Consider the following 17,202-nt stretch of genomic DNA (forward strand, 5'->3'; position numbering starts at 1 on the left):
CCTGGTGTCCTGGCTCCGTGGCATCTGACCTAATCCATGACCCTTAACAATCTTAGGTTCAGGAAAGTATTTCTGCCCTGGATGAAATCATTTTGGTCTGGGTCTATCACTGATTGGCTTATCGGCACCAGGCGATTCACCAATATTTTCCCTGCATGTTATAGTATTGATTCAGGAGTGATAACGGACAAAAAGAGCCTACATTTAAAGGATAGCTTCCTTATTTTGACGGTACCACCAGCAGCCTCTCCCTTATAGAAAATGGCAAGCTTTTTTTTTTAAGCGGTCTCATGTACTTGTAACTGCTGAGTGGCCATCCTTGATTTATATGTGGCAGAAAACTAGATTGGAAAACCATCCATGCTGGGGTCTTTCATCTTGCAATCTGTGCAAGCACCAATTGTATTTCCTCCACTATTATTGGTTCCTATAACACATTAATGGATGGTATTATCATGTGCTCCAAATAAACAGTAATGGAGTGCTCTCTCAACTTCAGGTGCCTTATATAGTCCTCGGTAATAATCCTGAAATACCTAGTTGATCTCATTTTGTGTATTTACAATTGTGCATTGTTGTGTTTAGAGGAAAGCTATGAAGGCTAAACGGGTGTCTGACTTTAGCAACCATGCAAGCACTTGTCTCCCTTGGCGTGCTGACAGGCCACATATTCCTTGTAATCTAAATTATTCCTAATTTGTCAAGCACCTCTCTGTATTCTATTTTCAACTTAGTTAAGTGCCTGAGTTGAGACACTATGAGACATTGTCTTCTTTATTTCACAGGTCTAGTAATAGCACTCTCTGAACACAGTATATTGTCTTCATGTAAAGGCCTCTCTCTCTTGTGACATAATTGGCCATGCCTGAGTTTTCAGCAAAGTACTGGTCTATGGATTCTCCTATGGTGGCATGGAATGTTGGGTCTTGGAATGCCTCAGATGGGAGTCACCACACGTAGGTTTTGGGCACAGCCTAGACAATGCGAGGATTATATTGAGCAGGTTGTGGGCGGAGAGTATGCACCCCTAATACACCATGTCAGCCACCCTTACAGCAGCCTCAGTGTTACAGTAACCAAGGTCTATCCTCGTATGCAGCGCATACAGCTCAGAGTGAAATGAGTGGCCTTAATCGACTAGCTTCTGGAATGGGAGGTGAGTTGCTGTCCTAGTCTACATCTAGTACGCTCTAAATATCCACACTATATACAGGACACCAGCACATGTCTAAGGAGGGTTGGTATCAGGGTAGTGAAAAAGAAAGTCGGATTCACGTAAGGGGCATATAGTGGACAATGACACTGTACATTCCTACTACATACTCTGACAGTGTGCCCACATATGCCCACATTGGCAAGTATTGGGAAAAAGTCCTGAATTGTATGGGCGAGGCCTTGGGACTGAGTCTAGCCCTAGAAACCAAAAGATGTCTGTTAAATATTTGGACGCCAACTGATTTAAATAGTAAGGAGAAAACATGGGCAACACTGGGACAGATGATTGCCAAACGAAACACAGCCAGACTTTGGGGGGCACAAGAGGTCCCAACGGTGAGGGTGTGAAAAGCAGACATGGACTTGTGCATCTTCAGAGAAAAAAACTCTATATATCTCTAGGGGATGTCCGAAAAAGTGGATGCAGATCTGGGGAAAGTGGAATACCTATAGAGGAAGAATCTGTGCCCCGCCGCCCCTTCCATTACAGCCCCCTCCCCCTAGATGGATCGCCGCAAGCTGTGAATTGTAATGAATAAATTACTCACCATATGTAAAACCCGGAAACCCAATAATGCACCTATGATTCAAAATGTACTCCCAGTAACATAAGTGTGTAATGTGTTGTGATGACAATTATCATCAATTAAAAGAATCATTTAAAAAAAAAAAAACAATTCCCCATCTAGTGAATGAATGAATGAATGACTGAATGAATGATTGAACATTTATAAAGCGCACAGCATCGAGATGTGTCTCTTGTAAGCATGCAAAGTGTATGTATCAATTTTTAAAATACGCATGAATTCTATACCTTTTTGTGAGGCTGGCCATACCACTCATGTTCCATGTCAGAATATCTCTTGATCAGTGATATACTCATACGTCATTCTTACCGCTATCTGGTCATGTGCAACATTTTAAACTTTTGAAATACTCTCAGAAATGTATATGACCACACACTTAAATAAAACGTTCAGCATTCATATAGGTGAAGTCTGAACCCTCCTGCAGTTCCTGGATATATCATCAAGTGTGCAATATTTGGACCTGTCCAGCACCTCCAAGTCCGATTGAATATCTCTAGCCCAGAATTGTTGTGCTGCTCCACTTCTGTCACCAACAGTGCGCTGTCTCTGGTAGTTTGTTCCATAGTGGGTTTGCCACGAAGTCATCTGCTAGGATTGCGTCTGGTTCAGACTACTGACTAACTTTAATGTGTGCTTTGAGCTGTTAAGGCAACTGCCACCCCTTAGACTCCATCCATGACCAGGCCTCTAGGTCCGTCAAAAAGCACAAAGCATTCTCCCCTCCTATTACCCTGGCTGGACCGGAACATGAGGGCATAACGCAAGTCCAATTGTCAAAGTCACTTTATTTTGCCTCGGGAAAGGATTCCTTCCTGTGTGGGATCTCTGATGTGTAGTCCAGGAAGATAATTACTTTATAAATGTCAAAGTCCTGGTCCCTTTGGTTCTAGAGACCTTCAATGTATGGTTCCTGTCTCAGTAGTTGAAAGGACTTAAGGTCACTGGCCTGGGGGGTCATTAGGTGGGGGTGATGTGCCTGGGCTCCTGTGAGCCCCTAGATGAAAAAAAGGTAGAGAATGTGCCTCCCAAAACTGTATTAACCTGCCAGTCTACCAAAAAGAGCTTCATGATTGTGCCTTTAACTCCCTCTGGTAGATCGATTAGCCTGATGTTATTGCGGCATGAACAACCCTCTGCATCATCCGCCTTCTTCCTCATGAATTGCACTTCATTCTGCAGCTTCTCAAGTTATGTTTGTGTGTCCTTTTAAGTCAGCCTCATCATAGCCAAAGTGAATTATGAAATCCATTGCTTTTGACCCTTTCCTTAGGCTTTCCATGGTCTACTCTGGGCCGGCCCATGTCGATTAACAGAGTGCCAATGTTGGGTTCCAGAGTAGATTTAATACGGCCTTCTTCAAACTTGCCAATATGCTCATGGAGTGTTTTTTGCGAAGCGTTAGTGGAAGGTGGTGCTTCTGTGTCCTCCACTCCACATAACCCCATTTCTCCTGAGGTGCTTTCTGTTTTGTTACTTTTCAGCTTGGCCATTATTACTATGAACGATAATGTAAGTGTCACAGGTGGCTACCAAAGTCTCATCTACTTTCCCCAGAATAACTGTTTAAAGACAGCCTGTCCCCTGTAGGATCTCAGAACACAGGGCCTCAAACCCACTGCTTCAAGCAGACAAGTATTATCCATGTGGCTCAAATGGCATGGACTGTGAATGGTCCTCACACAGCAAGGTAAGATAGAGCCCTTCCAATCGTCATATAGCTCATTTTAAAGTGGACAGAATCAAGAGGTGCCATCTTTCCTCAAAATTATCACTAGCATTGTGCTAGAATAAGGGCTTCCACGTTTCATTATCCCCCAAGCATGAATCAGGGCACATTGTGATAGTACCTCCAGTGTTGCATCGGTGCAGGCCCTTGCTCTGAGATCAAAAATAATTTTTCCTAGAAAGAGGTGTGGCCACAATATTCTACAAAAGTTAGACGGTGCCCAATGTGTTGCTGCCACACTTGAGGACACAAATATTCCATATCTGGTGGCAACACCAGTGCAGCTTCCCCCCACCAATTTCCCTCCCCCATCACTGCAACTTATCTCAGTGGCCCCTATCTTCTAGGCAGATCCAGGGTTTGTAATTAACTCCTGTAAAGTGGTGTCTACAAAGCACCAGTGCCGCCAACACTGCTGTGCCACCAGACCGCAGGCCTAGCTCCCAGGCTGGGGCTTCGCTCTTCACTTCTTCACTTCAGGCCATGGCTCCAGTGGAACACACAGGTTGTCCTCCTCCATCGATGCTCCTGTGTGTGTCTCCCAAAGCAACACACACTACAGGAAACTGTCAGGTGTCACACAAGGGGGGTGTATCTTCTACATCTCGGGAATGGAGTTTACACAATGATAGGATCATCAAAGCAGGGGGCACTGTCCAGAGCTTGCAGAGAGACGACTCACCGGGTCACCATCCCGTCAAGTTACAATTTGTAGTTATAGGTTTTATTTTGATTCATAAATGGGTCCCAAATTAGTAGATAAATTAGGCTAAATCAATTCTGTGTAATTTTAGTAAGCTGAGCCTGTAGATAAATTCTACTAACCAAACTGTTGTTTCCTGCACAGTAGTATTGGCTTGAAATTCGAAACAACTGGCCACATTTTGGGGGCTATTTGACATTAGACATGAAGGCTGCCAAGATACTGGAGTGGCTAGAGCCTTCCTCTGACCACCTCACAGCTGCTGTCTTGCCATATTGCAGGTGGCTGTCACCTGATTGGCCATTTTCACTAATGGTGCTCCTCCTGGAATAGTGAAATGCTTGCAGAGCAAGAGTTTTGGATTTTAGAATCAACCATCTTCCTAAATCACAGGTAGATTTCCCTTTGAGTCTGGTGGACTGTTTTAATATTCCTGTACATTCCTACATTTCTGGTGGACCAAGAGAGAAAATGTATAGTGCAAAGCTGTATAGAGCAGGCCTTCCAATCTGCAAAAGACAGTTGTCCTGTGAGGGATGGACCACCAGCCAAAGATTTCAGACACCGGAACCAGCTGAGGCTCTGTCTTCACAAACCTGACAGTTCCCCACCTCAGAATGGCAGCTTCAACATATCATGGTGAGTCAATTCTTATTGACACCTTTTATGCTATGTCAGAGTTTGCTATCAGACAATGACCTTAACGTTTATGATTTGGATAGGGTGCAGGAATGAAATGTCTTAATTTAACATTTAGGGCCCGATTCTGATGTGGTTAGGAAAGCATTCCCACCAATGACCCAATTAAGATGCTGTTAGGAAGGCCTCCTAAAGGCATTCGCTCCTTCCAAATTGGATTGGGAATGTGTCTTCCCGACCGAGGGCCAGATAATGATGCGGTTAGGAACATAGGCTCCCGTAATAGTCAATGAGAGTCCAACCAAATCATAACTGGAAGCATCCGGATGCATCATACTCGGTCGGTCGGTCGGTCGGACTCTCCCGATCCAAGTCGGTCGGAAACCATTTCAAAACTGATTCGATCAGGAAGATTTCCTAACCGCATCAGAATCGGGCCCTTAATAGTAAGTTGCACTACAAAGCCCTACAATTCTTGCTGAGGGTAAAATGGCGATGAGAGAAATGCAAAAATGTTTATGAAAATAGCAGTTGGATTCAGTACATTGTCAAGAAATACGAAGCAGTTTGGTAAGCACATTGCTTGCTGTCTGACTGTCGCAAATGACATGCTGGAAAGGAAGCATGTATTGTCAAAGTGGGGGTGCTGCCTTATATTGCTAATTCGATTTATTGTGCATCAGTACATTTTCAATTTCTTCCATCAACTCCTCCATATTATAATGGAAATGTTACAAGTTTTCCTGATTCCCACCACTCTCTATTGATTTGTGGATAAGCAGGACAACGTGCCTGTTTAATACAATCGAAGAAGGGTGTTTGCTAACAACAATTAGAAAAATTGCGACATTTTTGCCTTGCATACATGTTTTCGAAAAATATGTACCAACATTTTCATGAAACTTTTCGTACTAATTCCATTAAAATTCACTAAGATGTCTTTGTGAATAGATCTCTCTGTCTTTCGGGGGCAAAAATATTGTCAATGGCTAACATACTTAGGAGTAATCTAGGAAGTAAAGATGTTACATGAAGCACACCCTGCATAACACATGCCATCATAATTTGGTTGGCACTGTACCTCATTTATGCATTTCATGTTTAATGTTCTAAATGTTCAATCGGCAGGTAGAGTCGATTTTCTGTAAAAAGGGAGCACATACATTTTTACACAATGTTTGCTAACATTCAGGGCCCAATTTAAATGTTGGTGAAAAGGGAACTCCGTTGCAACAGAGTGCCCCACCCTTCCGACATTATGGTTGCCCACTCAGTTTTGATTAGGGAACACCAAACTTTGACAATTTATTTATTTATTTAATGAGTTTTATATAGCGCTGGTTAGACCCGGAGGTATCAGAGCGGTTTACATGAGGATCAGAGAAGTTACAGGTTACAAGTTACATTTGTTACAAGAGCATAGTCAAACATAGGATAGGATAAAAAGCAATGTTACAGAAGTTTGTCAAGGGAGTGGAGGATGGAGACAAAAATAGGGAGACGGGGAGAAACTGTGCCCAATGTCTGGCTGGGTAGGTGGCGGCCGAGGGAATGAACCAGGGCCGTGGGGCAGACTACTCCGTGGTAAGTTGAACATTTGGCTCTATGTCTGCCCACCTAAATTAGATGGGTGGACATATTGCCGTTTTCAATGCCTGCCACTGCCCCCCAAAAAACTGTTGGTAAGGGCATTGAAAAGTGCACAATTCCACCTTGCCATGGGAGTAAGTCCCATGGCAAGGGGGCATTGTTTTTTTTATTTTTGAAGGACATACCACTTTGCAATTTTCTTTTTGAAAATAAAAAACAAAATGTCAACTTCGACGTATGGCACCGTCATGTTTGCTGGAACTATCCAGCAAAGTTGCAATGCCTTGGCAGGCACAGTCTTGTCAGCAGTTCCTGTCAATTCCTGAAATGTCCATTGGGCCGATAGACGGCTGCGTCAAACATGACGGCGCCATATGTCAAAGTTACACTTATTTTTTAAATTACTCTGTCGCCCTGAACGAGGACGGTTGGACTGCCAAAATTTAAATCAGGCCCTCTGTCACTGTCTGCAAGATTAATGCTATGGCTATTGTATAGGAAAGGTTGACCTACAGCACAGCACATATGCTGACACAGTGTGTCTTTAAACACTAGGATGCACGTCGACGCTGTACAAAGACATATCCTTCCAAGGTGGAGACTTGTTTTCAGTGTTTGCACCGAGCGTTGAAAATTGCCGGACAGCTTGCACCTTCGACCCACAGTGCCTGTTCTTCACCTATCTGCCTGGCACCTGGGCTAAAGAATCCGAAAGGTAATGTACCCTACGTTGTATTCTGAAAGTGTGTTTAACTGCTAATGGCATCAGTGTAAATGTTCACTTTCAAGATAGGAGACACCATCACCATGCTACTACTATCTTTTGAGAGAAGTTTCATATGGGACACACTGTTTCAGTGTACAAACAAGAATGATATACGGTAAGGATGCTTCACCTACACACATGTATCCTTTATACTAAAGGGTGATTGAGTGCTTGCACAGGACCTGCTTACAATAGTTGATGAACAGCAACAATGGCAGTATAATTTAAATTTGCTACACGTGAGAGTTGGATATAGACGTTTATTTGTGTATATATACTTTAAGGTAAAAAATTATTAGAATAATTATGTACAAAAACGAATTTGAACCACGTCATTGAACATGCAATTAGAGTACATAATAATGTCTTAAATATCATGTGGGGATAGGCATCTGAGAAATCATCATGGGTGAGAAGGACAGTGATCCAGTAAGCATTTCTATTCTTTTTTGAATATTTCACGGGGGTCCTCTTAATATCTTACTTGAAAGAGTTCCAAACTCTGGATGCACACCCAGAAAATGCATTTTTTTTTTAGATTCCTGCATTGCTTTTTCAACAGTGCAGTAGGTTTTAAAGTACTTTTGGCTGCAGTTTTCTGCCATTTAGGCATGTTCAGAACAGGAGAGATATGTTCTATTTAGAAACCCGCATGGTACTTGAGTGGACAATAACAATTATTGGTTGCAGTGGATATTAGGGACACTTGTGAGAAGTGAGCTTCAAAGTCATCCTCATAAGCATGTGAGACTCAATCATTTATAGAGTGCAGCAAATCACCTGTGAGAGTCTTGAGGCACTGGAGCTGTATGCTGCTGCGTGGAGGTCTGATCAGCCAAACATCCAGGTCTTTAGTTCTTTTCTGAAATGCTGTCGTGATAGACTTGTCCTCGGGTACAGGGGGAGGCTGTTCCAGGCCTTGGCTGCCAGGTGCAAGAATAAGGGTTCTCTGCTGTTGGCTTGGTGGATCCACGGGGTGTCTACGAGTGAGAGGGAGGAGGATCGAAGGTGTCTGGTTGGTGGATTGGACTGAACCACTGTTCTGAAGTTATCATCTGGATTAAGGACTCAACTCCTCCAGATGCCTGAGGTAGAACGGAATACTTCTAGGCATGGAGTTAATGTGGGCTGAAAGATATAGGTTTTTGTCAAGCACAATGCTTAGCAATTTTACAGTGTAGATGATACGAGGACTACAGTCAAGGACGTTGAATGAGTTTAACCAGACGTGATATGGTATACACTGAGTCCTGCATTTCAGGGGAAATTCTGTTGTGAGTAGATTGAGTTTTAAATAATGGAGGGTAAACAAGACTGGGGTCTGGGAAGGTAGACTACACTTTCAAATCGAGTTGAATAACATAACATAAAAGTCGACAGGCATTTTAGAGCTTCTGAGAAGAAGCAAAGAGCTTCCTTATATTGACTGAATAGAAAAGAGGGAGAGCAGAGCGCTGTTGAATACCTTGGAAAAGAGGAGAGGGCAAGGGGATACAGTATTACTCTTATATTTGTGGGATTCTGTTTTTCTGAAACCACCTGAGAAATGTGTCCTCAAGACCTATTCCCATTTCAAGTGCTTTTAGACGGTTGGCGTTGTTAAATGTACCCAATGCCAATGAGAAGTCTAGGAGTTTAAGTGGCCAAAACCTTCTTCGTTCAAAATGTGGATTACATCAACCATTATTTGAAGTAATCCAGCTGCCCTACTACAGTCGAGTCTGAATCCAGACCACAGATTATTCATGAGTTGATCATCCTCACTGAATATATTAAATTGAGTTGCTACAAAACTTTGAATACTTTAAATGGGACATGTAGATTGGAGACAGAGTGGACTTATTCAGTTACTCTAGGTCAGCTTCAGGTTTTCTTTACTAAGGGAGCGACCTGACTAAGTTTCAGATCATTAAGGACTATTCCTTGTTTCTACTGAGGCCTTGTCTAAATTAGCTTAAAAGTAGTGTTGATGGTATTGCTGATATTCTTGAGAAGTGAGACAGGAATTAGATTTTTCAGGTGGGAGTAAGGTTTGAGTCTAGTGATAGTGTTAGACATGTTATGGTCAATTACTATCCTGAAGTCAAGTCAGACCTGAGGGTACGAGCACAGAATGTATTAGAAGAAAATCAAACCAATCTGCCAGCATAGGTTGTTACTCTCGATGTAATTATGAGATTAAGTATGATTCCTTTCTGTTGGGTGGTGTTACGCAAAGTTGTGCATGGCCAATACTTAGAAGTATTGAGAACAGAAGGGAGGCAGATGAAGTAAACAGTGTAAGTTTAGCTTCCCCTGAAAGATATTGTTGAAGTGTGTGAACAAAGCTTCTATAATCAGATCTGTAATGTGGTCAACAAAGATAAGGATGTTTCTAGGTGGGTGATATATTAATTAGGAATTGGTTATTGTCCTCTCAAAGGTTAATAGTCTACAAATAGATACTGGAATGTAAGTTTTATTCATTTTTCAGACCTTTGCGTTGGACCACATTTTTGTACATGACTTCCACCTCACGTCCTTTGGCGAAAGAGGGACAATGGCATGGGCGAGAGAAATGGTACTCTTGTAGGTGCAAAAAGAAGTGGGTCAGAATGTGGATATATTATGTAAAATTTAGTGTGAACACAAACATTTTACCCACTTGCATACATATTTTTGTCTTAAGGAAAAGCATGTAATCACATTTTGTCACTTAACAGATATGTATATGCATTTCAAGGAACACAAATGCATCCGATTGAAATGCAACACCAACCATTGTTTTAAGTTGTATTGTTACTTGTAGGGCTTCTCCTTGCAGTCAGATATTTGGAGGGAAAGCTAGCAGAAAGCTTAATGTAAAATTTGTGTTTTAGGTTTGACAATGGTTGTGGATATCTGTAGCACATAAGCCAATTTAAAGAGTCACTCCATGTGAAAAAGATGGACGTCACTCAGCAGCATGGGTGACTGAAGCACGCCAAAGAATGTAGGGGTCATTTGATAGTTCCCTCGTCTCACTGCCTTTATACTGGTAGGGAGGGGGGAGACATGCAACATGTTTGACAGCATGCTTCCTTCCAAAAGCACATGCTGTCCGCACATAGCTTACCAACCCCTCTGGCAGAATTCCCAGGACAGGAATACAGCTGTGATGACCTTGATTCACTGGCAGGCGTCCAAGAGGATTTCAGCTTACTCCACCCCTATACAGTGACCTATAGAACTCAGCAGCCTGAGCAGCACTACAACCACACCTCTAACAACGAGTAGAATGGACAGAGCACTGAGGGTAGTCCAAAAGTTCGAGTTTCCTGCAATTGACAGGTCAATACATAGAAGTCTGAGGACAGTTCAAAGGTACAGAGACATATCGGTTCTGTAAATGCTTTGAGAAGTGGGCTAAACGATGTTGCAAACACCTAATTATTTCTCTCAGTAAAAATGTCAGCTAAAACACTTTCTGGCACATGCATCAAGGTAAAATCCAGTCGGCAAAATACCGAATCGGTAAAACCAGCCGTTAGTGAGTGTCAAAAACCGAATCCCAATGCATCAACATGAATCGGGACAAAATAAAGAATTGCAAAATAATTACCCGGAAAAATAAAAAATCGCTAATAACCAACCCGCAAAATAAAGAATCACTAATAACCAACCCGCAAAATAAAGAATCGCTAATAACCAACCCGCACGATAAATAATCACCGAAATCACTATTAGCTACCGGCAAGTGCCAATGGCTAATAACGAATCGCTACTCAATGCATCAAAAATCGCAAATAGCGAAAATCCCCAAAATCGCTATTTAGCATGAGCAGATTAAGGGGAATCAGAACCTGGAGGTAAAGTTACAAAAAAAAAAAAAAAAATGTAGAAAAAGAAAACATGTGCCACAGATGGCACCAATCAGTAAGCCCTTAAAATTGGCCCTGGAGACCCTGTTGGCTTGCACAAAATGGCAGCCCTCTACGTGCTAGCAAGGAGGATGCGAATCAATGCAGCAGGACAGCGCAGGAGAAGGGTCCAGGAGAGAGTCTTCAGAGTGCGTATCACATTGCTAGGACAGAATGAGGATGAGGTGTACGACAAGTACCGACTGATCATGCGCCTAATAGCAGACCTCGAACCACTACTGCAGCACCAGACACATCGGACCAATGCAATTCCTGCGCACGTCCAGGTCCTATGCAGCCTGCACCTACTGGCCTCAGGAAGTTTCCAGGGGGTTATCGCCGTAGTCGGAGGCGTATCGCAAAGCGCACTCTCACGCTTCTTCCACAAATTCTTCCACAAATTCATTGATGCCATCCTGACAATGATACACACCCACATCAGCTTCCCCACAACCCCACAGCAGTTGGACCGCAACAAACAGGCACGCATGTCCCCATCTGTCCACCCTCTGCCAATGAGTACATATTCCGTAACCGGAAGTCATCCACTCAATCAACGTGCAGGTTGTGTGCGATGCCAAGCACATCATCACGGACCTAGTGGCCCAATTTCCGGGGAGCACACACGACTCCTACATATTCCGACACAGTGGCATCCACAGGCGCCTACTCAACGGAGAATTTGGAGAGGGACTTCTGCTTGATACGTATACATACCTCTTCCAAACATGAGCACCACACATGTATATACATCACTGTTGCTAAGCCTTTGCTTCCATCTTTTAGGTGACAGTGCATACGCCCTGCGGGAATATATACTCACCCTCTACATCAATCCAGCAACACCACAGGAGCAATGATACAACGCGGCCCACATAAGCACCAGGAATGTAATAGAGAGGACCTTTGGGATTCTGAAGAGTCGCTTTAGAATCTTACACAAGACTGGCGGTGCCATGCAATACAAACCTGACACCTGCTGCAGGATTGTTGCTGTATGTGCCATGCTGCACAACATAGCAACCAGAAGGGGGATAACCATAGAGGTGGACAGGAATGATGACTTCCGGGATGACCAACCACCCGCACAACACCGACAGGCACACGTCCCTAACACAGCTGAGGGGCAAAGGAGGCGGACATACATCACGCAACATCATTTCTGATCCAGGTAAGAATGAACCATGACATTTGCATTTGTGGCGCTACTGTTTAATGCACAGGAGCACTGAGGCATGTGCGGGCAGACATGATAGAAAATAAGAGCTCCCCAAAACAAGTGTAACAAAACATGCCCGTTGTAGTCACGGGTGTGCAAGTGTCAAATAGGAGAGGACCCTGGTTACCCCACCATGGTCATGGATGGCTTTCAGTCAGTCTAGTGGCACTTGCCACGTACGCCCAGCCTCCTTTCAGGTGTCTCCTCTACCTCACCACGGCCTGTCCCTGTGGCTGTGGAGCAGCGCGAACTGTGCCTCCTGGTGCTGGCCTCTGCCACGGAAACACTGCTCACACTTGAGGCAGCCTCACTGCCGTCCTCCCCTCCCAATGCGCTAGCACTGAAAGTACCACTCTGCAGGTGTTCCACTGCAGCGGTCACCTGGCCTAGGGCCGTGGCAACATCACCGCAATAATGGCCCAGGTCCACCTGCAGTGACACCGAGCGGCGTGACAAAACAGCTGTGCTGTTGCACAGCCTAGTGATGGCCTTCGTAGAGGCTGCGGACCGGAGCAAGTTCTGCCGGGGCCTCCTTCTCTCGCTGTCATGCCCTGCTCTCATGGCACGGGTGAGTTCCTGGATGTCCTCCCTCAGGTTCCCATTGCCCTCGACCACCACAGTGGTCATGTCCCTCACTGCCGCAGTCAGGGTGCGCATTTCTTTTGCTAGGCGCGCTATGTGACTGCTGATGGTAGCCATGTGTCTCCCCTGTAGGCGCTGGACACGCAGCATCTGTTCTTCAATGCCACCATTTGGGGAGCTTGCATCGTCGCCTACATTTGGTGTACTGCGCAGACACCTGCGGCGCAGTGGGAGTCGGACACGTGCTGGTGCTGCTGCAGGCGGTGGGACGAATGTTGGACTTTGGCCTGATGGTGTTGCAGGTGTCTGACATGCATCCATCACCTGCATGGGTGGGACTTGTGACCTACGTCTCCGCTGCCTTGTTGCAGTTGGCGCATCAGCAGGTGGTGGTGGTGGTGGTGGTGGAGGTGGTGGTGGAGGTGGTGGTGGAGGTGGTGAATGCGGCTCTGCCGGAGTATCGACGTCCGAATCGGCTGGTGTCTCTGATATGATTAGCCGGCCGCTGTCATCGGAGTCGCCAGGAAATGCATCTGTGTGTGAAACAGTGCATAGTTAGTGGGATTGTTACTCCTAAGGTGTATTTTACTACATACATGTCCTACTATGATTCACTAAATTAAAGTCTATTTCTAGCTTCTACAGATGTCTTGACTACAGTATATTTTTTCTTCCTGTACATGCACACCGGCCTGACATGACTACGACTCCCATGATGCACTATTGTTATGAGTGAAGATGTGTGGGGCAATTCTGCATGCACACTGTGATCGTGCTGGGGGTTTGGGAATGGTTGTACTCAATGCTGAGTATGGGCACAGACATGCATCTTACCTTGGGCACTTGTGGCTGCGCCGGAGGTGTCAATCTGTGTGACTCCCACCACGGCCTCTGGCTCGATGGTCCCTTCTACCAGCTCCTCCAGTGCAGTGTTTTCTGGCACTGTAGATGGTCCCCCCTTCTGTTCTAGCAGCCTCCCGGAGCCTTTCAGTGATCCTCTCCTTGGCCCGCTTCCTGAGGTCGTACCACCTCTTTTTTAAATCGTCGATGCTGCGGGGCGTCACACCCAGCGCATTTACCCTCTCTCTGATGCGCAGCCATATGCGACGCTTTTCACCCTCTGGCACCTTTAGGGACAGCTTCCCGAACAGCCGATCGTGTTTGCTGCTCACCCCCTCGATCAGGTGCTCCAGTTCCCGGTCGGAGAACTTGTGCTTTCTCTTTCTGGCAGATTCTGAGCTGGCTGGTGCATCTTTCTCCATCCTGGTTGGGTAGGGTGGTAGTCCTGTCAGTGGTGTATCACTGGGCTCAGGCTGTCTCCAGTTCCTGCTCCTGTTTGCTCCTCTGCCGAGTGAATGAGGGTGGGGCTGCTGTACTTCCTGGTTGTGATGTCATTAGCCCGTTCCCGGAGCGACCTGTTTTTTGCGAAATCGCTATTACCGATTTCGCTATTACCGATTTCGCTATTACCAGAATCGGTATTAGCGATTTCGGTAATACCGATATCGCAATTGGCTAAATCAGTGTTTGCTACACTCGCTATTGTTGATTCGGTAAATATTAGCAATTTTTAAGGAATCGCTAATTTTTGCCGAATCTGTTGATGCATCCTGAAAAGCGATTCTTTAATAACGATTCCTTATTTATCGCTATTAAGGAATCGCTATTGGATTTGTTGATGCATGTGCACCCATGTGTATTACAAGGTAGAGGTGCAGTATAAAAAAATCACTTTCATGAGTGCAAAGTATTCAAAAGGCACAATGCTTTTTGCATGACACTAGGGGCCAGATGTTCGGCCGTATTTTGCATGCGCAAACGGGTTTTCGACCAGTTTGCGCATGCAAAATGTGAAAGGGCTATGTACAATTCCTACATAGCGAGTTGCAATTTGTTAGTGACTCGCTATTTAGGAATTGTGAGTCACTATTAGGAAGAGGTGTTCCCTTCCTAATAGGGGCCGCAACCCCATGAATGAATGTTTTGCGACCACAATTGCGGTTGCAAAACACTCGCAAATTACCACTCTCTTCAAAAGGTTGGTAATGCATTCGCAAAAGGAAAGGAGTACCCAGGGGACCCCTTCCCCTTTGCAAATGCAGGGGAAAATATTTTTTAAGGCCAGGCAATGGTCCCAGGAACCACTGCCTGTCCTTAAAAAATGAAACAAAAACGTTTCATTTTCATTTTCAGGTCTCGCCTAGCAGTGCAGCGCATGTGCTGATCACTTCGCGAGGCATGCAGTATACCCTATATGTGAGGGAAGCCCCACCCACTCCCCCGCTCACTGTTTCATTGGCTTGTGGCTTTCTCCTTTCTAAATGCTGCCTTCCGATTGGTTTAGAGGCTGCTATTCTCACCATATGACGACCATGTCTCCTTCCATGGCTATTGGTCCCTTTACTGCGTGTTTTCTGAGCACTACTTTGTCCCCGTGCCACCCCTCCCGCTGTCTGTGCCTTCTCTCCTGCCCACCCCACTCCCGTTGTTTGTGCCTTAATCACCCCCTCTTCAACAAGAGCACCTTCCGATGGTACAAACGCGACGTGCTGTCAATCCTATTAATTAAATGATACTGATACTGTCTTTCACGGATTTATGTGATACACCCCTCCCGCTGTCCATGCCTTCTCTCCCGCCCCCCCACTCCCGTTGTTCGTGCCTTAAACACGTCCTCTTCAACAAGAGCATCTTCCGATGGTACAAACGTGACGTGCTGTCAATCCTATTATTAATTAAATGATACTGATACTGTCTTTCATGGATTAATGTGATAAATATATTCTGGACTCAAGTTTTCTGTTTTCCCTTTCGCAACAAAAAGGTGTAGTTACTTTTATACCGCGGTGATCAAGGCTTTTTATTTTCAATCTTTATTGGAACATACCCACTTATGGTTACCAAGCATGGGATTTTATGCCCATAATGTATAGCCGATTTGTTCATTCAAATATGGCGTAGCCACAGCCCCTGGATATACCTGTTTTATGCTACATGCACGAGCACTCAGGTCGGGCAGGTCGCTCGCGTACGTCACTGATGACGCTAGGGCGTCCCCAGCAGTGGATTGCTCCCGCAATTAGCATTTGTGGTGCAGGATTACAGTTTAAATGGGTAGGTCATATACTCGCCAAGTTGGAATTATGTCGGGTCCATAATCCACAGAGGACTACATGCCCATGACTTATCAAGGTAAGCGGGCATGATAGTTAGATGGGCCAGGGCTTTTGCATCATGTTTTATTAATCTGAATTTGGTTTTGGGCATGTCGGTCTTTGTTAGACTTGGCAGTTTCTGGCGTGTTTCCCCGGAGATTTTGCTTTTTGACCTCCCGGTTTAAACTCTGTTTTTGCTGGTGTAATGATTTGGTGCACTTTTCTCACTGCTGATCAGTGGTAAAGTGCAAGTGCTCCTGTGGTAAAATGTGTTATGGATTGGTGTTTCCATGATTGGCCTATTTGATTTATGTGTCAGTCCCTAGTACAGTGCACTGTAAGTGTCAGGGCCTATAAATCAAATGCTGTTGGTGGGCTGCAGCATTGGATTGTGCCACCAATGCAAACAGCCCGTAAAGTGTAACTCTGGCCTGCCATTGCAGAGCCTGTGCGCAGCCTGGGGCTGCCCTGCCAACTTGGCAAGTGTACACACTTGCCAGTCCCCAAACCTTCCCTTTCCTACATGTGAGTCACCCCTAAGGTAGGCCCAAGGTACCCCTGTGGGCAGGGAGCATTGTATGTGAAAGGTAGGACATGCCCTGGTGTGTGTGGCATGTCCTGATAGTGAATTACAGCCTACTTCGTTTTTCACTATTGCAAGGCTACCTGTTCCCCAGAGGCCAGAATGGGCAGTTTGATTATAACATCCTACAATCCTAACTGACCCAGGGAACCCGGTACAAATTCGAGTTTAGTATGCCTGAACTCAGAATGATAAAATACATCGTTTAGTGAAGATGGTTTTAACATTCTGTGTTTGAAAATACCACTTTTAGAAAGTAGGTATTTTCTGACCTAAGCATCTAGCCGGCCTCTGCTAGCTTGTGTATTGTCTGTCTGGTTTGTGAGTGACAGGGGCTGGAGGAGACTCCAGGAGACAGGGTGAGTCAGCACAGGGCTGAATAGACCTATCGGCAAATAGATGGGTGGGAGGAGTAGCACCTGCGACAGAATAGGGCTGTGCCTGCCTTCCACAATGCTGGCTACACCTCCTGCGGTGTGTCTGAGGACCCTGGCCCACACTGACAAAGGAAGAAAGTGCACACTGGCAGAATGCACTCAGAACTGGTTTGAACTAG

The 17,202-nt window shown here is 45.1% G+C and overlaps 1 protein-coding gene across 2 annotated transcripts in view; it reads left to right on the forward strand.

Moving 5' to 3' along the window:
- Positions 1 to 17,202, forward strand: part of LOC146862709 (plasma kallikrein-like) — a 640,898-nt gene that overhangs the window by 25,357 nt on the left and 598,339 nt on the right. For both annotated transcript variants that reach the window (XR_014978168.1, XM_085641979.1), the window contains exon 3: positions 7,019 to 7,178. Coding sequence is in view for 1 of the 2 variants with exons in the window: in XM_085641979.1 (XP_085498105.1) it covers positions 7,019 to 7,178 (160 nt within the window). In the remaining variant the exon portion in view is untranslated. The remainder of the gene's footprint in view (positions 1 to 7,018; positions 7,179 to 17,202) is intronic.

Source organism: Triturus cristatus, chromosome 2_2, assembly GCF_964204655.1.
Source record: "Triturus cristatus chromosome 2_2, aTriCri1.1, whole genome shotgun sequence".
In the NCBI taxonomy this organism is placed as follows: Eukaryota; Metazoa; Chordata; class Amphibia; order Caudata; family Salamandridae; genus Triturus; species Triturus cristatus.